This window comes from Mustela putorius, unplaced genomic scaffold (genome assembly GCF_011764305.1).
Source record: "Mustela putorius furo isolate JIRA1106 unplaced genomic scaffold, ASM1176430v1.1 tig00001069_pilon_pilon_pilon, whole genome shotgun sequence".
NCBI classification, from domain to species: Eukaryota; Metazoa; Chordata; class Mammalia; order Carnivora; family Mustelidae; genus Mustela; species Mustela putorius.
The window spans coordinates 1,909,456-1,929,443 of NW_025421558.1; the positions used below are offsets into that span (position 1 = coordinate 1,909,456).

The following is a 19,988-nucleotide window of genomic DNA, read 5'->3' on the forward strand; positions in this document are numbered from 1 at the left end:
TTTTCTGCTCAATCATCTTCCAAGGGGCAGGTTCTCTGTCCTATAAGGGTCTGACGTCCTCTGCCAAGAACAGCCATCATGCACACCAGGCTCAACAAACGTCAATGATGCCCAAACCTACCACCTCTTGTTCACTCGACAAGCCTTACAGAAGGGTTTCCATGTGCCGTACAAGACACCAGCTTCTAGGGAGCAATAGAATACGGAGTAACTCATAAGCAAGGGAGCCACGTAAACAAGTTATGATGCAACGTGCAAAGTGCAACCTGGAAAGAATATTCGAGGCACCAGCAAGGTGGGGAGGGCTTCTCATGAGGGAGGAGGAAGCCAGGTTTTAAGTGTGCAGGCCTGTCTCACACGTGCTCGGGGCCAGCGCTCCTGACTGAAGTGGTGGAGGACAGCTCCACTGAATCACTCCCCTCTCTCTTTGTTGTTACTGTTCTCCTTCATCGCCGCTGCTTGTTCTTGTTTTCACCTAAAAGCTGACACTGCACAAAGTTCAATGCTGCCTGACATGACTCCTTGCATGAATTTATGTACCTCTCTTCTCCTCCTTACTCTCTCTCTTTCTGGCACTATCTAAAAAGCACTCCACCTAATAGGTGTTCCCCAGTGCAGCTGGGATCCCCCGTGCCTACCCTCCCTGCAGAAGCCCGTGAGAATAAGGGGAGTCAGCTTCACAGTCCCCGCCAACCCTCAGCGGCTGGGCGCTTGGAGCCTGACACTGTCTTGTCACTGAACCACGTGTTGCTGGACATCACCGGTCAGCACGTCTGTCCTAGCCCCCAGATGAAGGGTAAACTCTTGCAGGGCAGGAAGAAGACCATGCCTGGACATCCTCTCATGTCCCACTCAACACACAGCAGTGCTCTGCACCTAGCATAAGCTCAGATTGCTGCTGGATAAACCGACTCCCAATCCCAACCGAACGCCCCTCTGGCAGCCCATCAACTTGATTGTGTTGAGAAGGCTTCTGCCTCCGGAATGCCCCTACTATGCGGGTGGACATTAAGCTTGATCACAGGAGGTAACCAACTCCCTCCTCCTGGCATCAGAGGCCCAAGACCACTGCCTCTCCATGATGGGGACCATGCCTCATTTGCTCTTGGGTCCTCAGTGCCTAGCACAGGCTCCAGGCCACAGCTGGTCTTCAAAGAACATTTGCAGAAGGAGAGACTATCTCCAGGACCCCAGCTACTTGGTGGTTTTCCTTTCTACCAGAAGTCCCAACTCCTTGCCAGCTGGAAGGCGGAAGAAGAAACTGCATGACTCTGCCTGCCCAAAGACCAAAAAAAAAAAAAAAAAAAAAAAAAAAAAAAAACCCCAATCACTTGTTTTCCACAAGGAATTTGGCAACTTCCTGCCAAGTGGAACAATTTAGTGCTGTAGATCACAAAATCAAGCTCACCATAAGCTGTTTCTAACCAACTCCTTCTGCAACTTTAGAAGTCCCATCAAAATACCACCATTCTCAGGGCGCTTGGGTGGCTCAGGTCTCAGGTTCTTGATTTCAGCTCAGGTGGTGATCTCAGGGTCATGAGATGGAGCCCTGTGTCAGGCTCCGCACTCGGGGGGGGGGGGTCTGCTGGAGAGTCTCTCTTCTTCTCCTTCTGCTTCTCCCCTCTGCAGGCACCACCATTTTCCAGTCACTCAGGTCTGCAGCCTTTCCAACAACTCTGGTCAATATCTGCCCTTCTTGACCTATTAAAAACTAGGTACCCAAAGGCCGCTTATTGTTCCTTGATCTCTTAGAAATCATCCTCTCCCATCCTTCCCCTTCAAATCTTGGCCCCCACATATGCATAAGACCTCATTTAATGCCCCTTCATCTGGCATCTGGCCTCCCTAGTTCCACTTCCCTCCTTGACCCTAGACCCTACATGTTACCATCAGGTTTATTAAGCACTGCTTTCAACAGGTCCATCCTCTGCTCAAACAATAACTTCGCACTCTGAAAATCATCAAGTCTGTACTCCTCTGTTCTAACAGACTGGACCATAGTCATGCTCCTATTCCAAGAACCGTGACTAACTCTCCTGCCTCAGCAGGGACGGTCACCGTATCTCTCCTTCCAGGAACATGTAACATTCTGTTGAAATCTCAAAATCTTAGCAAAGGTCTCACCTTTGCTTATCCAAATCCCACCTGTGCTCCAGGGCTCAGGACCAGTACAATTTCTCATAGAAGCTTTCCCCAAGGTCCATTGCCACCCACCTCTCTTCTCTCGTACTGAACAGGCTATAGCTGTCCCGTTGACTCAAAAGCATCCTCTCCTGTGTTGTAAGTCAGAACAGCTGATGAGATAGACCAGTCTTATTAACCACGTGATCCTACCCCAAACACTTTCGCACCTCAGAAGTGTTATTATTATGCGTAAAGGATAGTCTACATGATGGGGACTTGTTCATCCCACATTCATAACAACACCATCCGGGTGGAGGATTCTGGTATTATCCCTCTAATACCTGCCAGGTGCAGTCATTTCCCAGCATTCATGACCCCGCAGAGCTGAAGTCTCAACCAGTATCAAAGTGAGGTAATGAAGGGAGAACACACATTTCATGGAGTACTTTTCTGCACATCTTCCATTCAGCCACTCAGGAACTTCTCTGCTCCAAATTTCGAGGTAATTACACAAATGCAAGGGTGAGAGGGAAGGGAATACGAGACCGTTGTTTTCGACAAATCTGATGGCAAGGGCGCTGGTTCTAAGAGCCGGACATGAACGCTAAGCCACACTCAGGATCAGTGGGGAAGCAGGCAGAAGAACTGAGCAGTAGGGATGCAAACAGGATCCACAGGGGTATAAAACGAACCACGTGGGCAAAGAATATACATACAGCTGGGGTTTCCTTTCTTCCCAACGTTCACGCCCATCGCAGCCTGAGAGGGCTTCCAGGGGCGCGCAATAAAATCTCTTTCCAGCAGACCTGGGCTCCTCGGATAACGCCCGCTCGCGCCGGCCGGCCCCACCCCGCCCCTCCGGCACCGGCCTTACCGATCGAGATTTCCTGCGCGAAGGCCAGCGAGATGAGCAGCAGGGGCAGACCCACGGCGATGCACGTGACCATCTTATCCACTGCCAGCTCCAGCCGCAGCCCCTTGAACTTGGGCTCCGAGGGCTCCTTCAGCAAGAAGTCCGAGAACACGTACTCGGTGGCCAGGTGGGCGATAGCCATGGCTGCGGCGCGCCGGGGTCAGCCCGACAGGCTCTGGAGGGCAGGCCCGGGTACCGCGCCTTCGCCGTCACCTGCCGCGCCCGCGGCTTTCGCTTTCCCTTTCCCGGCTCCCCGGTTGCTCACACATCCCCTCCCCGACCCCCAGCCTTTGTGTCGGGGCTCCCGGCTCCCGACGAGCCACAGCACCGTCGCCGCAGCTCCCGCCGTGCGCCCGGGCGCAGGAGCTCTCGCGCTCGCTCGTCCGCCGCCGACCCGCCCCCGCGCTCTCGCCCAGTACGGGTTCCCGGCTGCGCGCGCCGCTCGCCGCCTCGCCAGCGTCCCCAGGCGCGAGAGGCAGGCGCTCCGGCGACCCCCTCCGCCCCGCCCCAGGGCCCGAAGCCGCCCCCCCCCCGCCCCGCCCCGCCCGCGCTCCGCTCGCCCCGCTGCTCTCTTCCGGGACCCTGGGCGAGCCCGAGAGCCCGGGCGCGTGGAGTTGCCGGAAACCGCGGTGACGCGGGCGGGTGGGCACCGCCCCGTGCGGGGTCCCTGGGATCCGCCTCCGCAGAAGCATCTTCGCACTCAGCAGTACCTCCGAATTGCTCGCGACCCCCTCGGCCTCAGCCTCCCCCGTTCCTAGCCCAGGATTTTTGCTAATCATTTCTGAAAGCGGCTTTTCACCCTGTGTACTGGACGGTACCCCTTGACGCTCCGCTAACAACTCTACACGGTGGAACCAGCTTAAAAGGAGCTGCAAACGCTTCAAAGGGCAATGGCCGCCATAAAAGCCAGTCCAAGGGTGTAGAAGAGGGGACTCTGAACCCTTCCGGGGAGCTTGTGCGAGTGGAGGCGCGAGGTCTGTGGGGAGCTCTGCGTGCGCCAGAGTCACACACTTCGATGATCGCTGCCCCGGTCTGCGCTTTTCCTCCAGCGCTGGTGGGCCGATCCTTGATGCGGGAGCCGGCCCCCGGCTGTCCGCCGGTGGGTGGGCTTAGGGGCTGCCGACAACTGCTTCTGAACCTCTTACAGGAAGTGGAGAAACAGGAGGAGATGCTGTAGCCCACAATCTTTGCAGCTGACGGGACCTTTAAACTGGAGGCTGCTTGGGCTGGGCTGCCTACTCTGCCCTTTGTTGCTGGGCGGGTCCAGGCTAACCTCCCCGTCTGCCCTCAGGTCCCTCAGGCTTATCTCCATCTTGACCTGTCCTCTGAACGCTCATCCAGCAGTTTACCCAGCTCTGCACTGGGATGGCTCACAGGACTTTGGACTCACAATGGCCGGGACTGCAGTTGTCTTCCCCTCCAGCTGAACTCCTGTCTTCCCTATCTATCTGGCTGAATGCACTACCATCCATCCATCCACCCAACCCAGAAGCCTCCAGCACTATCTTTACCGCTTCCATTTCTCCCAGCTGCCACAGCCAATTTCCAAATTCTCTTGCTCCTCTCTCCTAATATACAAAATCTGATGTTGATCAGATTACATTAATATTAATACAGTAATAATAATAATGAAAATTTAGTTTATTCGTATCTCCTTAATGTTTACCTTGTATCCTTTTTTTTTCCTAGGATCCCATCTAAGGATGCCACACTGTGTTTAGTTGTCACATCTCCTTAGTTCCTCTTAGCGGTGACAGTTTCTTAGACTTACTTTTGATGACATTGCTTTTTTTTTTTAAATTAATTGTAAAGTGCATTTAGGGATTGAATAATACATGCTCTTCCCCCACCCGACCCTTGCTCCAGTGTCATTTATTAGAAGGAAGCCAAAGCAGCTGCGGACCTCACAGCAAGCATTCCAGAATCTGTTTGATTTGTTTTAGACCTTTGACATTTGAATAGGAGACTTTTTGCAACCGAAATAGTCAAAGTCAGACTAGTCCAGCCCACTACACCATCTGTTCTGCTTATATATTCAATCAAGTAATATTTGCTGAACAACCATTTATGTATCTGCACTGTGGTCTGGGCTGGGGATGCAGTAACGAGCAAAAAAAAAGTCGGGGGTCTTTGCTTCCATGAAGCCTACATTGCAGTCAAAGAGGCAGAAGAAAATCAAACTAACAGAAAGATAAAATGGTCATGTCTTGTGATAAGCACTACAAAGGAAAACAGTGACTCTGGGAAATAACAGAGGAAAGACTGGGGAGCTCAAAGATCGCCAAGAAAGGTAGATAGAGGGATGAGAGTGCTGGAGAGGAAGAGTACTCCAGCCACAGAAAGCAGTGTGTGCAAAGGTCCTGAGGCAGAAAAGAACTAGCAGGACACAAGAACTGATCAAAGCTAGAGCAGGGAAGAGTTGGAGATCAAGTTGGAGAGGTATGCATTGGCCAAATCAGGCTGGGTCCCAGACCAAGGTAAACAATTTGGATATAATTAAAAGTGAAATGGATGAAATAACATATGGAGAGGGCTGTAAAAAATGACCACAAACTTGATGGCTTTCATGTATTCTCTCCAAAATCATATTTACTGGAATACAAGATGCCGGCAGGGCCAAGCTCCCTCTGAAGGCTCTGAAGGAGAATCTGTTCCCTTGCTTTTCCCAGGTTTTACAGTAGCATTTCTTGGCTTGTGGCCCCTTCCTCCAACTCCAAAGCCACGGCACAGTGTCCTTCTTCAGTTGTCACATGGCCTTCTTCCATAGACAAACCTCCGTTTGCCTCTCTTAGAAGGGTGCTGTGACTTTTATTTATGGACAACCTGAGTAGTCTGTCTCAGGATCCTTCACTTCACTGCATAGTCCTTTTTAACCATATAAAATAACACAGGTTCAAGGATGAGGACACAAAATCTTTGGGGGACATTATTAAGCCTAACCCTGAGGGCAAAAGAGAGAAGACGGCCCAGTAGCAAGCCCTGAGGCATGCCAACACTTAAGTTAGATGGGAGAGAAGGAATAAGCAAGAGACTGAGAAGGGAGAGCTGAAGGAAGAAGGAAGGCTGGCAAGAGGTCATGGTGATGAGCCAGGGGACCATGGGGTATTTTTGAAAGAAGGAGCCATCAGTTGTTATGGACAGGTTGCGTGAGATCAAAGTGAGGAAGCCATTAGAAATGGCCTCGTGGTTGTTGATTTTGACAACAGCAAAATGTGAGGTGGGAGCAAGTCACACTGAGTTGGAAGTCACTGGAATGGGTTGAGGAATTCATGAGGTGAGGTGGTGCAGGCAAAAAGTTCTGCTATGAAGGGAACAGAGAAACTGGGCTAGAAAGGGTTATGAAATTAAGGAGAGCAGCCCTCTGTCTTTTAATAGTGGGTGTTGCCGATGACTTCATGCAGTAGAAAAAGCTGAACACTGAGGGAATGAAGTTCTTGAGAGAGCCAAGAAGGTATAAGTCCAGAGCTAAGGAAGAGACCTGCCCTGGTGAGAGCAGGGATACTTCTTCATTGTTACTGGAGATGTATCTAATTGTAATTGGTTGTCTCAAGGGCTGAGTCAGAGGAAACAATGTTTGCGGATAGTCCTATTCTTTGGGAGACATATTGTTATTCTGTTTCATTTCCCTTAGCAGGTATAACAAGGAGAATTGCTGAATATCTAAAAGACTATTCTCCTTTAACCAACCGTGCCCCACTTCTAATGATCAGGTAATAGTAAAAAAAGAAAAAAAAAATGCACGTAGCCATCTCATAATCTGTGAAACTTTATTAAAAAGAGAAATGGTGTGTGATCAAACTACTTTATGGCTTCATTTTCATTAAAAAAATAGACTAAGAGAAAAGGGGAAAAAACTAAATAATTTGTTATCTAGGTGAGTTATAAATAAGGCATTTAATATAATTATCACTATGAAATTATACAGCCTACACACGTATGAAAACCGTAGAACACATACTACAAAATCACATTGTCAGTGGTTAGCAGGCTGGAATTCAGAATCCTTTGGGTACACTGTTGGATATGACGTTCAAGCCAACCAAGAACAGAACTATTAGCATCCGCATCCTGTTTCATGTAAGACTATAACTTCTATCAAATTACCCATTTTCCCTCACCAAGATGAAGATGAGAAAGTAGGAAATGTCCCTCCACCAGAGTTATTTTTTTAGGTTCTACTTGTTCACCTGGACAGCCAAATGATCTGCTAAGGCAAATGTACCGATATCATTCATCTGGCATTGACATTGGCATCGCAGGGCATCTGGCCCTGAGTTAAGGGCAATTTCTCAGTCTAGTAATAAGCAAAGTTGCTTTTATCAATCTTAACCTAACGTTTAGGCATGTATACAGAGAGTGTGGATCACCTTGTAATGGGTTGAGTTTAATTGTCTGGTAATTTATTTTTGCATTTGAGCCTTGAAAACTGTAATGCATGTCTTCAAAACCAATTTAATGATTTAAAACCTTATAACTGGGACTCTCTTTTTTCTAGCCTTTTCTTTTCTGTTTTTTTTTTTCCTCCTCCCCCAAAGGGCTGTCTTTAAAAGGCATGGAATCAAGAATTTTGTGAGAGTTCTTCTCCCTACCAGTCAGCTGCACTGATGACTTCCTCCTGGTGTTGCTCACATGGTGAGACTGTTTTTATTTCCTAGAAGATGCAGACTTTGAAAGATCCACTAGGTGAATAAAAAAATCAGACTCAAGGCTCAAGTCCAGATTTGCCTTCTGTAAAGCTTCCCTCCCACGCAGGAGCTCCTACTAAACTTTAGGAAGTCTCTGCTTCATAGTGGGAGATCCTATGCTTCTCTTGTAGAACTTCTGGCCCTCCACATTCTGAAATACAAAACAAATTCTCTGGATGATTTGGGGGGGGGGGGCCAAAAAAAACCCTGTTGCCATGGAAACTTTGTAAAAACATATAACATGACTTGAGTTGTAAACATCAAAGTATCTCTGCAGGTTTGCATAAAAACAGCAGCAATTTTTTTTTTTAAATGCTGATAATTTTGCCTTCTGTAGCAAACAGAGCACAGGCTATTTATATTAAAGTGGAAAAGGCCAGGAGATCTGGCTAAGGCCTCCAAAAGCTTCATTTGGTCAAATTCTATCAGCAGATAGTGGTTTAGACATTTTCATGAACTCCTCAAGAAGTTATTTTCCCTGAAATGACTAAGGGAAATATCTTATATAACATTATATAGTGTTGAAAAATCAGTGCCATTCCACTTAGGTGCCTGAAGCAGTATAACTCCCAAAGTCGTCCATCTAGAAACTTGGATGGTTAGCTGAGGAAGCACCGTCTAATCTAAAAAAAAAAAAAAAAGGAAAATAAAGATATCTTTCAGAGGGTTGTCCCACTTCAGCAAATTCTTTCAGAGAACAGACTGTGTTTTCTCAGTCACACCTGTTCTTCTTTCTGTATTTTATACCTGAGGATTATTCACAGCCCATTAAAAAAATAAATAAGTAAAAGCAAATTGCTATGATTGTGTTCTGGAGGATCAAAGCCTGATCCAAGATATAATGTAAACCTGTCTTAATGAACGATGCCTTGTCCAGTTTCCCTGCTGAGGACGACCAGCTGGTTCACAGAGCATCCGTGGGGAGTGCACAGGACTGGACTTCCCGGTATGCGACCTGCTTCCTTGCCGACCGCAGTCTGAGGGAGAGAATCACTGTGGAGATCAGGAGGAGGAGTCCAAGGATGAAGAGGATGACCAAGGCTGCTTTGGCTCCCCTAGGACCCAGATTCTTGCCAAAGAAATAAAGCTGCTCCTTGCCAGGTTCTGTGAAAAGAAAAGTGAGGTGTCAGTCCTCCGCCCTTCCCTAGAGAGTGAATGCTGACCATTGGCATGAGGGATTCAGGGAGGGTATCATTACCATTGGGGGGCACTGTGGCTGGGTGGGATGCTCCTCCAGATGGAGATTTCGTGGAGTAAGGGATCCTGTTGTCTAGATGAAGATGACAAAATTGATTGTTTTATAAACAACAAAAGTAGATTCTTTTCATGACATGAGTTATTTCAAGGGTTATGCCATTTTACCAAGGAGGACTTTATTCTGTTTGTATCTGCAGGGCTTTCTTAAGTTCTTACTATTTTACATACCTACACACACACTGTCCTTACCCCATCTACCTTTCAAGCTTCTGCTCACCCATTAAAATCCATATGAAGCATTATAGCTTCTAGAATATTTGCTCATGTCCCTACGTTGTTAACCATTATCTCCATTATCTCCACAGAGCCCTGTACTCTGCATTCTATGTTGGCACATATCATATTCTATAATAGTTACTGTTTATATGTCTGTCTCTCTTACTTGACTCTGAGCCCTAGGGGGCTCTTAAGTCTCCTATTTTCAGGGCCTACAGGAAGCCTAGTACATCATCCCTGATAGAAAGCAGTACCTATGTTCCGAAGGACTGTGTAGGTTGTCTCCATGCCAGCATGGATGTGGTCAGACACGTGACAGTGTAACAACCATGTCCCTGGGTGATCAGCAAACAACTCAATGGTTTGGAATGTCCCAGGAAAGAGATCATACACATCTCCTCGATAAGATTTATCTATCTGCAGAAAGAAGGTAATAAAGATAAGAGCAGGAATCAATAAAATGGAGAATAGAAAAATAATAGAGATAAATCAAAGAAAACAAAAACTGATTCTTTGAACAGGTCATAAGATGTGATACCATCCTCCACAATGCCCCCAATGATCCCTGCCTCCTGCTGTTTATAACCTTTGTAGTCCCCTTCTATATTGTATGAAAGTTGGTCTGTGAGAGCAATAGCATGTGGAAGAAGTGATGGCATTCTACTTCTAAAAGACTTAGACTCTCTCTGTTGCTCTCTTCTCTTGGATCACTCACCCTGGGGGAAGTCCGCTCCCATGGCATACCCATGTGGTGAAGAAATGAAGCTTTCAGTCAGTAGCCCCATGAGTGAGTTTGGATGTGGATTCTCCAATCCCAGTCAAACCTGACAACTACTGCTCCAGCTGACATCTTGATTACAGCCTCATGAGAAATGCTGGGTCACGACTGACTAGCTAAACTACTCCCAGATTTCTGACCCAGAAAAACTGTGAGTTAGCATTTGTTGTTTTAGGACACTAAGTTTTGGGGTAATTTGTTATAAAACAATAACTAATGCAACCCCCTGGACAAACTGACCAAGAAAAAAAAAGGCACATATTACAAATATTAGGAACAAAAGAGGGGATGTCGCTAAGACCTTCCAGGCACTGGAAAGCATAATAAAGGAATATTATGAATAACTATCTGTGAATTCTACAACTTGTATGGTATGGACAAATTCCTTAAGATGAAAATTACCTAGGTTCACTGTTCATATTATCTATTAAAGAAACTGGAATTATATTAAAACTTTCTAATAAATTAAAACTCCGGGTCCAGATGGCTTCATTGGCAAGTTCTACGAACATTTAAAGAAGAAATAGTATAAGTACTAAACAAATCCTACTGGAAAATAGAAGAGGACAGACCACTTCCAACTCATGAGGCCAGCATTACCCTGACGCCTTAGTACTTTACCTATACATTATCCTAATACTATATGAGAAGAGAAAGCTATAATGAATATTTTTCATGAACATAAGTGTAAAATCTTTAAAAAATACTAGCATGAATCCAACAATATATACAAAAGATAATGCATTGTGACAAAGCATGACTGATCCTGAGGTTGAATACTGGTTCGATATTTGAAAATTAATCTATGTCAATGACAAATATACTAAAGAAAATCATCCACAAACTAAAGAAGAAAAATGTGATCATCTCAATAGATGCAGAAAACACATTTGATAGAATTTAACATCTGTTTATGATAAAAACTATCAGCAAACTAAGAATAGGAAAAAAGAAAAAACCTCCTTTCACTTATTAATAGGAACTACAAAAACCCTAAAGCAAACTTTATATTCAGTGATGAGTAACTGAGTACTTCCTCCACCCCCCCACCAAGACTAAGGTGAGGATATTTCCTTTCACCATTTAGATTCAACATTTGAGGTCCTAGCCAATGCAATAAGGCAAGACAAGAAATAAAAGGCTTACAGATTGAATAAAGAAATAAAACCATCCCAATTTACAGAAAAGAAGATTGTCTATGTAAGAAACCATCACCCCAAAATCTACAAAAAATCTACTAGAACATTTTAGCAAAGTTGTAGGATACATGATCAATTATACAAAAATCAATTATACTTCTAATATTGGTAATTAAAAATTAGAAATTGAAATAGAGACAATGCAACTTATACTATCACCAAAACCCATGTTATTGCTTAGGTAATAATCCAACAAAATATATTCAAGATCTGTATGCTGAGATGGAAAAAACATTCCATGCTCATGGATTGGAAGAATAAACATTGTTAAAATATCTATACTGCCCAGATCAATCTACACATTCAATGCAATCAAATCCAAATACCATCAACATTTTTCACAGAGCTGAAACAAACAATCCTAAAATTTGCATGGAACCAGAAAAGACTCTGAATATCTAGGGGAATGTTGAAAAAGAAAACCAAAGCTGGGGGCCCACACAGTGCCTGACTTCAAGCATATTACAAGGCTGTGAACATCAAGACAGGATGGTACTGTCACAAAAACAGACACATAGATCAATAGAACAGAATAGAGATTCCAGAAATGGATCCTCAACTCTATGGTTAACTAGTCTTCAACAAAGTAGGAAAGAATGTCTGATGGAAAAAAGACAGTCTCTTCAATAAATGGTGCTGGGAAAATTGGACAGCTGCATGCAGAAGAATGAGACTGGACCATTCTCTTACACCATTCACAAAGATAAACTCAAAATGGGTGAAAGACCTAAATGTGAGACAGGAATCAATCAAAATCCTAGAGGAGAACACAGGCAGTAACCTCTTCGACCTTGGCCACAGCAACTTCTTGCAAGACACATCTCTAAAGGCAAGGGAAACAAAGGCAAAAAATGAACTATTAGGACTTCATAAAGATAAAAAACTTCTGCAAGGCAAAGGAAACAGTCAACAACCTAGAGAATGGGAGAAGATATTTGCAAATGACATAACAAACAAAGGGCTGGTATCCAAGATCTATGAAGAACTCAAACTCAATGCCCAAAAAGTAGATAATCCAGTCAAAAAATTGGCAGAATACATGAGCAGACACTTCTTCAAAGAAGAAATACAAATGGACAACAGACACATGAAAAAAATGTTCCATATTACTTGTCATCAGGGAAATACAAATTAAAACTACAATGAGATGCCACCTTACACCAGTTAGAAGGGCTAAAATTAACAAGACAGGAAAAACAAATGTTGGCAAGGATGTGGAGGAAGGGGAACACTCTTTCATTGTTGGTGGGAATGCAAGCTGGTACAGCCACTCCGGAGAACAGTATGGAGGTTCCTCAAAAAGTTGAAAATAGAGCCACCCCATGACCCAGCAATTGCACTACTGGTTATTTACCCTAAAGATACAGATGAAGTGAAAAGAAGGGGCATCTGCATCCCAATGTTCATAGTAGCAATGTCCATAAAAGCCAAACTGTGGAAGGAGCTGAGACGTCTTTCAGCAGATGAATGGATAAAGAAGATGTGTTTTGTACATACAATGTAATATTACCCAGCCATCAGAAAGGATGACTACCTACCATTTACATCGACATGGTTGGAGCTGGAGGGTATTATGGTAAGTGAAGTAAGTCAATCAGAGAAAGACAGTTATCTTGTGGTTTCACTCATATGTGGAATATAAGAAATAGTGCAGAGGATCATAGGGAAAGGGAGGGGAAACAATGACTTTATTTGTGATAACTAAAACCCAGAAAGAAGCCAAATGCCCCTCAATGGGAAAGTGGATTAACAAACTGCAGTGTATTCACACCTTGGAATACTGCTCAACAATCGAACAGGACAAAGTACTGATAACACGCAGGATGGACGCAGTTCAAACGTGTATCCTAAGTGAAATGAGCCAGTTTCAAAATGCTGTAGATGGTGTGATTCCATAGATTTGACATTTCAGGAAAGGCAAAACTACAGAGACAGAAAGTAGATCAGTGGCTGCCAAAGATTAAGCATGAGAAAGTACCTTCCTCTAGAAAGTGCAACAAGGACATTTAAGGAGGTAATGAGGATTTTTTTTTTTTTTAAGATTTTATTTATTTACTTGAGAGAGAGACAGTGAGAGAGAGCATGAACAAGGAGAAGGTCAGAGAGAGAAGCAGACTCCCCATAGAGCTGGGAGCCTGATGCGGGACTCGATCCCAGGACTCCAGGATCATGACCTGAGCCGAAGGCAGTCGTCCAACCAACTGAGCCACCCAGGCGTCCCGGTAATGAGGATGTTAATCAGTATTGATTACGCTATCGTATGTGCTGCCCCAAATAGAACCGTACACTAAATTAAGGGGCTTTTGCTCAATGGCAATTGTACTTAAATTTTTGAAGTTTATATGTGTACAAAATAACTGTATAGGCATATAGAATGATTTTTATAGTTTTATTAAATTTTATAAATTTTTAATGTATTTTTAAAGATGTGAATTGAAAAAGGCAAGTTCTGAAAAGCAGCACAGCCATTTAATATGTAAACTGTAGTCATTGTAGACTAATATTTGGTGTCTTAACTATGTTAAATAAATACACAGAGGGGAAATATTAGGCGTTTGTTAAAGTTACTATTTATTGCTGTTTAACCACAAAAGGACCAATGCAGGTTCTTCCACGTTTTAGATGTAATCATTCTTTTCTATTCTTTCTCCCTATAGACTTCACTAAGCTCTTGGGACCATGGCCTATTTATTTATTTATTTATTTAAAGATTTGATTTATTTATTTTCAAGAGTGAGAGAATGAGCAGCAGGAGGTGCAGAGGCAGAAGGGGAAGGACAAGCAGATTCCCCGCTGAGCACAGAGCCAGAAGCAGGGCTTGATATCAGGACCCCAATATCATGATCTAGGCTGAAGTCAAACTCTTAATTGACTAAGCCACCCAGGCACCCCAGGATGATGGCCTATTTAGATCTTATTCATGGTATGCTGATTCCTCAGGACAGGGGTGGGGCCTGGCAGTCTCTTCCTTAAACAGCACCCCCGGGGTGATTCTGTACAGTGAGTGCCACCAAGGTGGAACAGCTTGATGCTACACAGGCAGACCACACATGGTCCAGCCCAGCTCAGCTGCGCCGGAAAAAAAAAAAGACAAGATAAAGTTTTGGAGCCAGCTTGAAGTATCTACTGGATAGGGCTTTTCTGTTAGCAAATGACATAGAAAACAAAGGAAATAAAAAGAAAGTAAAAGAAAAGGGGGAAGGTTAAGGATAAGTAACAGACTACTACCGTGGCTTTTATATGTAGTATTAACAGCATCATCCAGAGTGGTAAAAATTATCCCCATACAACTGATGAGAAAACTCCCCTCTGAAGCTTGGAGAGTTTCTCATAAGCACAACAAAATATATACACATATTAAGAAATACCTACCGGGGGGGTGGGTATAATCACGTTATTCTGTTCCATTTTCTAATACGACCCTCACAAGTCATTTTTATTCACAGTGAACATACATTGACTCTTTGAGTTCAAAAAGTCTTCCCCAAAGCATATTTCTAATACTTACTTTGAAAAGAAAGCTCTCAGCATGATAATGGATGGTATGTATGTCCACTTCACTTCCCATTCCCAACAGATACCAGTTTGTCATCGTATCTTCATTCATGATAAGGCCATGGAGATTCCCAAAAATCTTTCCATTGATAGCTAAGAAGATGAAAACAGTCTTTGATTAGTGGTCATTACTTAATCTGGTTTTAGAAATGGTTCAAGATCTTTAAGTTACCCATATTTTCATCTGCCTAATAAACACATAACCATCATACTCACACCAACGTTCCCACCATTCTAGACCCAAAAGCCAGGTTATGAAGAAATCCTTACAAAAGAGAGCCGGAAAAGAGAGGTCACAGTTTATTTTCAAAAGCTACGTCTTGGGTAGCAGGGTGTTGTCTGTGTGCTTGCTGGTTTGGCACATTCTCTTTATAGAGTGGGTTACAGGCTTATTTCTGAAGCAGCCCTTATTTATACCATTCTATAGATGAGTGAACTAAAGCACAGAGAATCAAGGTCCTATAAGTCAAAGTTAAATGACGTAGAAGCTATTCCCTTAACGCTTTGCTTTCTGAGAACTAGTTTGGGGCAAGTTCCTAAGCATGACTGAATTGCCAAAAGGAGGAAAGCTTCACACGGACTGAGCCACGCCCTCACAATGACCAAAGCAAACTCCAGCTGGGTTGACATGATGGGGACTCTCCCTCTGCTTTCTACTAAATTTTTATTCTGTGCATTGTGCCAAGGCAAATGAGTTATATTTATTAAAAATAGCATACTCAGAAACTTTGGGGGAAGGGATGCAAAATTATAGGGGAAGAAGTAGCTGAATCAGAAATCAGCCTGCATATTCTAATCAATGTTAGCAATATAAGCTTTGTGACCTTGGGCAAGGCCTATCTTTTTGTATATTTTGGTCAGAAGTATCTTGGTATGATAGTACAAATGTGTCAATTAAAACATATTACTCTCACTTAAAAAAAAAACTACCTTAAAGTACATAGAATTAAATAAATAGCATAGACACATTAAAAGAGAAATTTGGAACTCATGTTCCTGAGTCAGTGTAACCAGGCCCTTAAATTTGATTAGCTTGATGTTATGATGTATTCTTATATATCACCCATAAGTGATAATTCATTTTTTAGGAATTACTTTACAATTTTACAGTTTAGGGATCCCAGAGTTCTGAGATAGAGCACCCTACATAATTGATCCAAAGTTGCACTTGACCTTGCTGGTAGCCAATCAATGGATTAGTTCATTCTCTCTGAAGGAAAGGTCTAAAGGAGTTTCTCTAGTCCACGTGCCCCTGGGAATGGAGAATGGTTCAGAGAAAGAGGTTGGGGACCTACTACAGTTATAGGAATTTCTATAAGCTTATATCAACAAGGGTCTTCTTTTTAAACCTCTGATATACCATGCATTCTGTTGCTCTCCTCAAAATCATCAGTGCGCTTAAAATGTCGTGGATCTTTATTGAGATACTTCTTAATATTGTCATCCAGATACCAGGATTCATTCTCATTAAATACCAAAAACAAGAGAACGAATTCATAATCAACATCACTTCTTCTTCCCTTTTCATTCAACACTCCTTCTCTGCAAATAATCAGAGGACCCATCAAACCGCTATATGTATCCTGAAAGAAAAATAAACTGAATTAGAGGAGCCTTTAAATAATTTAACAAGACAGATTAAGTTAGTAGGAAGGCCACTGTGAAAAGACTGTTGACTACAAAATAATTATTTTTTTGAAGATTTATTTATTAATTTGTGAAGGGAGAGGCAGAGGAAGAGAGAGAACTTCAAGCAGACTCCATGCTGGGTGTGGAGCCCCATATGGGGCTCGATCTCACGACACTGAGATCACAACCTGCGTGGAAACCAAGAGTTAGCCACCTAATCTACTGTGCCACCCAGTCCCCTACCACAAAATAATTAAGAAGCCCTGAAGATGTGGGAATGTTCCTTAAAATGAGCTACGGCAACCTCTTTGAGGGCTGAATTGGTGTCCCTCCCTCATCACTGAGTCACCAGAGCATAGTCCAGTGATTAGTACCTAAAAGATGTTCAACAAATATTTGTTGAATAACTGAATGCTTATTTCTATTTTCCTGTTCACTTTCCAAGTGAGACTATAGAACTATATACAGGTCTTATATTCCACTTTCTATGGGTAATTAGAAAATTATTTGGGACCATGCATGACCACCATGGCAAATTGTTCAGCCCTACGTTTCCTTTGGGAGGAAAACTCCCACATTTCCAATTGCCTATTTAGATATTCCATCTGGATGTGCTTCCAGCAACAGTTCAATCCACTGAGCATTTTTAAAGTGGGTTTTATTATTTCCCTCAAAACACTTCCTTCTCCCGAACTGAGAGGAGTTCAGTTCACCTTCTATTTTCCTATTTTCAGCTTTACTCATAATGTTCTTTCTTCTTAGACTCTCTTTCTAATGCTCCCTCTATAGCCCCGTATTCCTACTGAACTCACCAGACTCCAAGTTGTATTATAACTTCAGTTGTTTATAATATAAACAGTTGTATTTCTGTTGATAGTACTATGCTGTTTCCTGTTGTTTCCTGTTGTTTAGGTCAGGAAACGATTTCAGTGTTTAATTCTTTTTTCTTCCTCACTTTGTCCCATCTCGTTTACTGTCAAATCTTACATTTCTTTTACCTTCACAATACCTCTCCATTCTGTGACTTTTTTCCCATTCCATCCACCATGGTTCTAGTGTTGGATCTTAATCCCTCACCCTGGACTAGAAATTGGGTCCTCTCTGGTCTCTGGCTCACCTCGCATCCAGCCTATCCTTTTTGACTATCATCAGGTCAATCTCATCACTCCCATATCTAGCAGTCTTCAGTGTTTTTCCAGTGATATTCCTGCTGGATAAATACAAACCCTCGACAGGTCCTTAAGGTCCTCATGTGCTCCCCCAGTGGATTTTTCTACCTTAAGTTCCCCCAAACTACTTTCCTTTTGTACCTTAGATGGTGGCCAGTAGGATGCTGAACATTTCCCAAACACTCCTTCTATTTTCCTATTTTCAGCTTTACTCATAATGTTCTTTCTTCTTAGACTCTCTTTCTAATGCTCCCTCTATAGCCCTGTATTCCTACTGAACTCACCAGACTCCAAGTTGTATTATAATTATGGGTGTGCACATGTATTATTTTCCCCAAAGATGATAAATTCTTTCAAGACAGGAATATTTGCATCCTTCATAAAAATTGGTAGGACCATTCACATATCACAAGTGCTCAATAAATATTTATTGGGAAGCAAAAAGGAATAAACAAATGTGGGTTTCCCATAATTCCAATATGTAATTTTATTTTTTCAGGTGTCTTGTATTTCTCTCCTGAACTCTTGCACTGTCCAATACAACTCAGGGATGTTAGTACAGCATCTAAAATATAAGTTTAGATAATCCTTTCTCCTCTTAAAAATAATAGACAATGCTTACATTATATATCAGATATGATTTTAGTTTGGATTTTGATTTATGACATGTAATTAGAGACTAGTTGTTTTATATACACATATCTGACTTGAATTCAGAATTTCAGAATCTTGAATTGCTAAGTAAAGTTAATCTACTTATTATTCAACTAGTTTGCAGTTTCAGTTATGTTTGGAGTGTGCTTTCTTTTCCAAGTCCAATAGCAATGGCAATACCTTTACAAATGATAGATTTCTCACATCAAAAACCGTGATATAAATTACATTAAAATATATTTTTATTTTATGATTATCTATTTACATATCCTCTTTTGCTTCCAGCTACCTTGTAAATTATTTTATTATTATTATTATGATCAGTTAGTCAATATGTAGTAGATCATTAATTTTTGATGTAGTGTAAGTTCTAAATTTGGTAACTGACACATGGGGATTTTATTTGTTGATTTTTTTTTTAACCCATACTTTAGATTGAGGGTTGGCAAACTTTTTTTTGGTAAAGCATCAGATAGAAAATATTTTTTTTTTTACTTTGCTGGCCATACTGTTTCTGTAATAACTACTGTTTACAAAGAGATAATAGACTCCAAATGGAGTCACTTATGCAAAGCCCACATCACCAAACTGAGATTTAATACCTAACTTAATTACCATTTCAACCTCTCCCCGGAGTGGAGTCTTAATCTGGAGTTACCTGGTCATGACCAATGAGGTAATCTGCTTCTTAGACATCTGCCATCCCCTAAAGGAAGGTGACCTTGCCACAAATAATCCATTTTTCACTAGTAACTTCCTTATCCCATCCCTTTCTTCCTATGAAAGTTTTTCATTCTGTGCAGCTCTTTGGAACTCTGATCTATCTGTTAGGTAGGAGGCTCCTTGATTCATAAGTTATTGAATAAAGCCTGTAGGACTCTAGAGTGTACTCAGTTGAGTTTTGTTTTTTAAGAGAATTGGTAGCAGTGATGGAATCCAAAGAACACTCCTGATGGCTTTCAGGAACAGTGAGAAACAGGCATGATACCTGAAGACCCTCTGAATTCTCTTTCTTACCATTTCTGAGGGCTGTGGACAAGTTCTACGTGGTTCTGAGCTCTACTCTCTTTGTGTCAAGCTCCCACTCTAATTAGCTTTCCACAGTTCTCCATTGGACTGGAATCCCCAGCCCTTGGTTCAGTCCCCAAATTCTCTATTGGGAACTGCTGGTCATTACTGGTTGGAGTTGAAGTGGATCTAACTTGAAAGCTGGGCTGGGTCCAAAAGAGAATTTTGTTTTACTTGTTTTGTATAGATAAAGGCTATTGCTAATGGAATCTCGGAAGCTAAAAGCTACAAAATTGGTGGGCATGGATTGAGCACTTAAAAGCTGTTAGAGCATCTGCTACTAAACCCTAAAGACTCTTGTGGTAGAATAAGTTGGTCACGGAACAGGTTAGATTGACACTCAGTCATTCATAAACCTCAAGAAAATGTCCAAATAACAAGGCACAGTGTAAAATACCACATAATCCCCAACCCAGTGGCACAGCCCCCTTGGGTATTAGTTTGACTCCAAGAGACCCAAAGGCATAGCTGAAAAAAAAGAAAGAGAGAGAGAGAGACCCTCAAATTTCAAAGAGTTGAGCATACCACCTTCTGGAACATCTACTTATTTTATGTCTTGGAACTACAGCCCCAGAAGCTATATATACTGCTAAAATGGCAAAATCTAACTAAAGACAACCTAGAATTACAATGGCCATCATGGGGAACGTTCCAATGAGACAAGATCGTTGATTTAAGAAGTACACTTACAAACAAGGGTTTCCAAATCAAGCAGAGAGAATGGGATACCTATTTTAACTG

At 42.6% G+C, this 19,988-nt stretch overlaps 2 protein-coding genes across 3 annotated transcripts in view; both read right to left on the bottom strand.

Annotated features, from left to right (window-relative positions):
- Positions 1 to 3,506, bottom strand: part of PANX1 (pannexin 1) — a 44,509-nt gene extending 41,003 nt beyond the window's left edge. For both annotated transcript variants that reach the window (XR_001179813.2, XM_013057284.2), the window contains exon 1: positions 2,999 to 3,506. Coding sequence is in view for 1 of the 2 variants with exons in the window: in XM_013057284.2 (XP_012912738.1) it covers positions 2,999 to 3,179 (181 nt within the window). In the remaining variant the exon portion in view is untranslated. The remainder of the gene's footprint in view (positions 1 to 2,998) is intronic.
- A 3,281-nt stretch (positions 3,507 to 6,787) lies between these two features.
- The window catches only part of HEPHL1 (hephaestin like 1), an 88,255-nt gene continuing 75,054 nt past the window's right edge, over positions 6,788 to 19,988 (bottom strand). The window contains exons 16-20 of the mRNA XM_004754506.3: positions 16,088 to 16,310; positions 14,681 to 14,820; positions 9,450 to 9,612; positions 8,921 to 8,992; positions 6,788 to 8,826 (exon numbers count right to left, since the gene is read on the bottom strand). Of these exons, the coding sequence (XP_004754563.1) occupies positions 8,627 to 8,826; positions 8,921 to 8,992; positions 9,450 to 9,612; positions 14,681 to 14,820; positions 16,088 to 16,310 (798 nt within the window). The 3' untranslated portion in view covers positions 6,788 to 8,626. The remainder of the gene's footprint in view (positions 8,827 to 8,920; positions 8,993 to 9,449; positions 9,613 to 14,680; positions 14,821 to 16,087; positions 16,311 to 19,988) is intronic.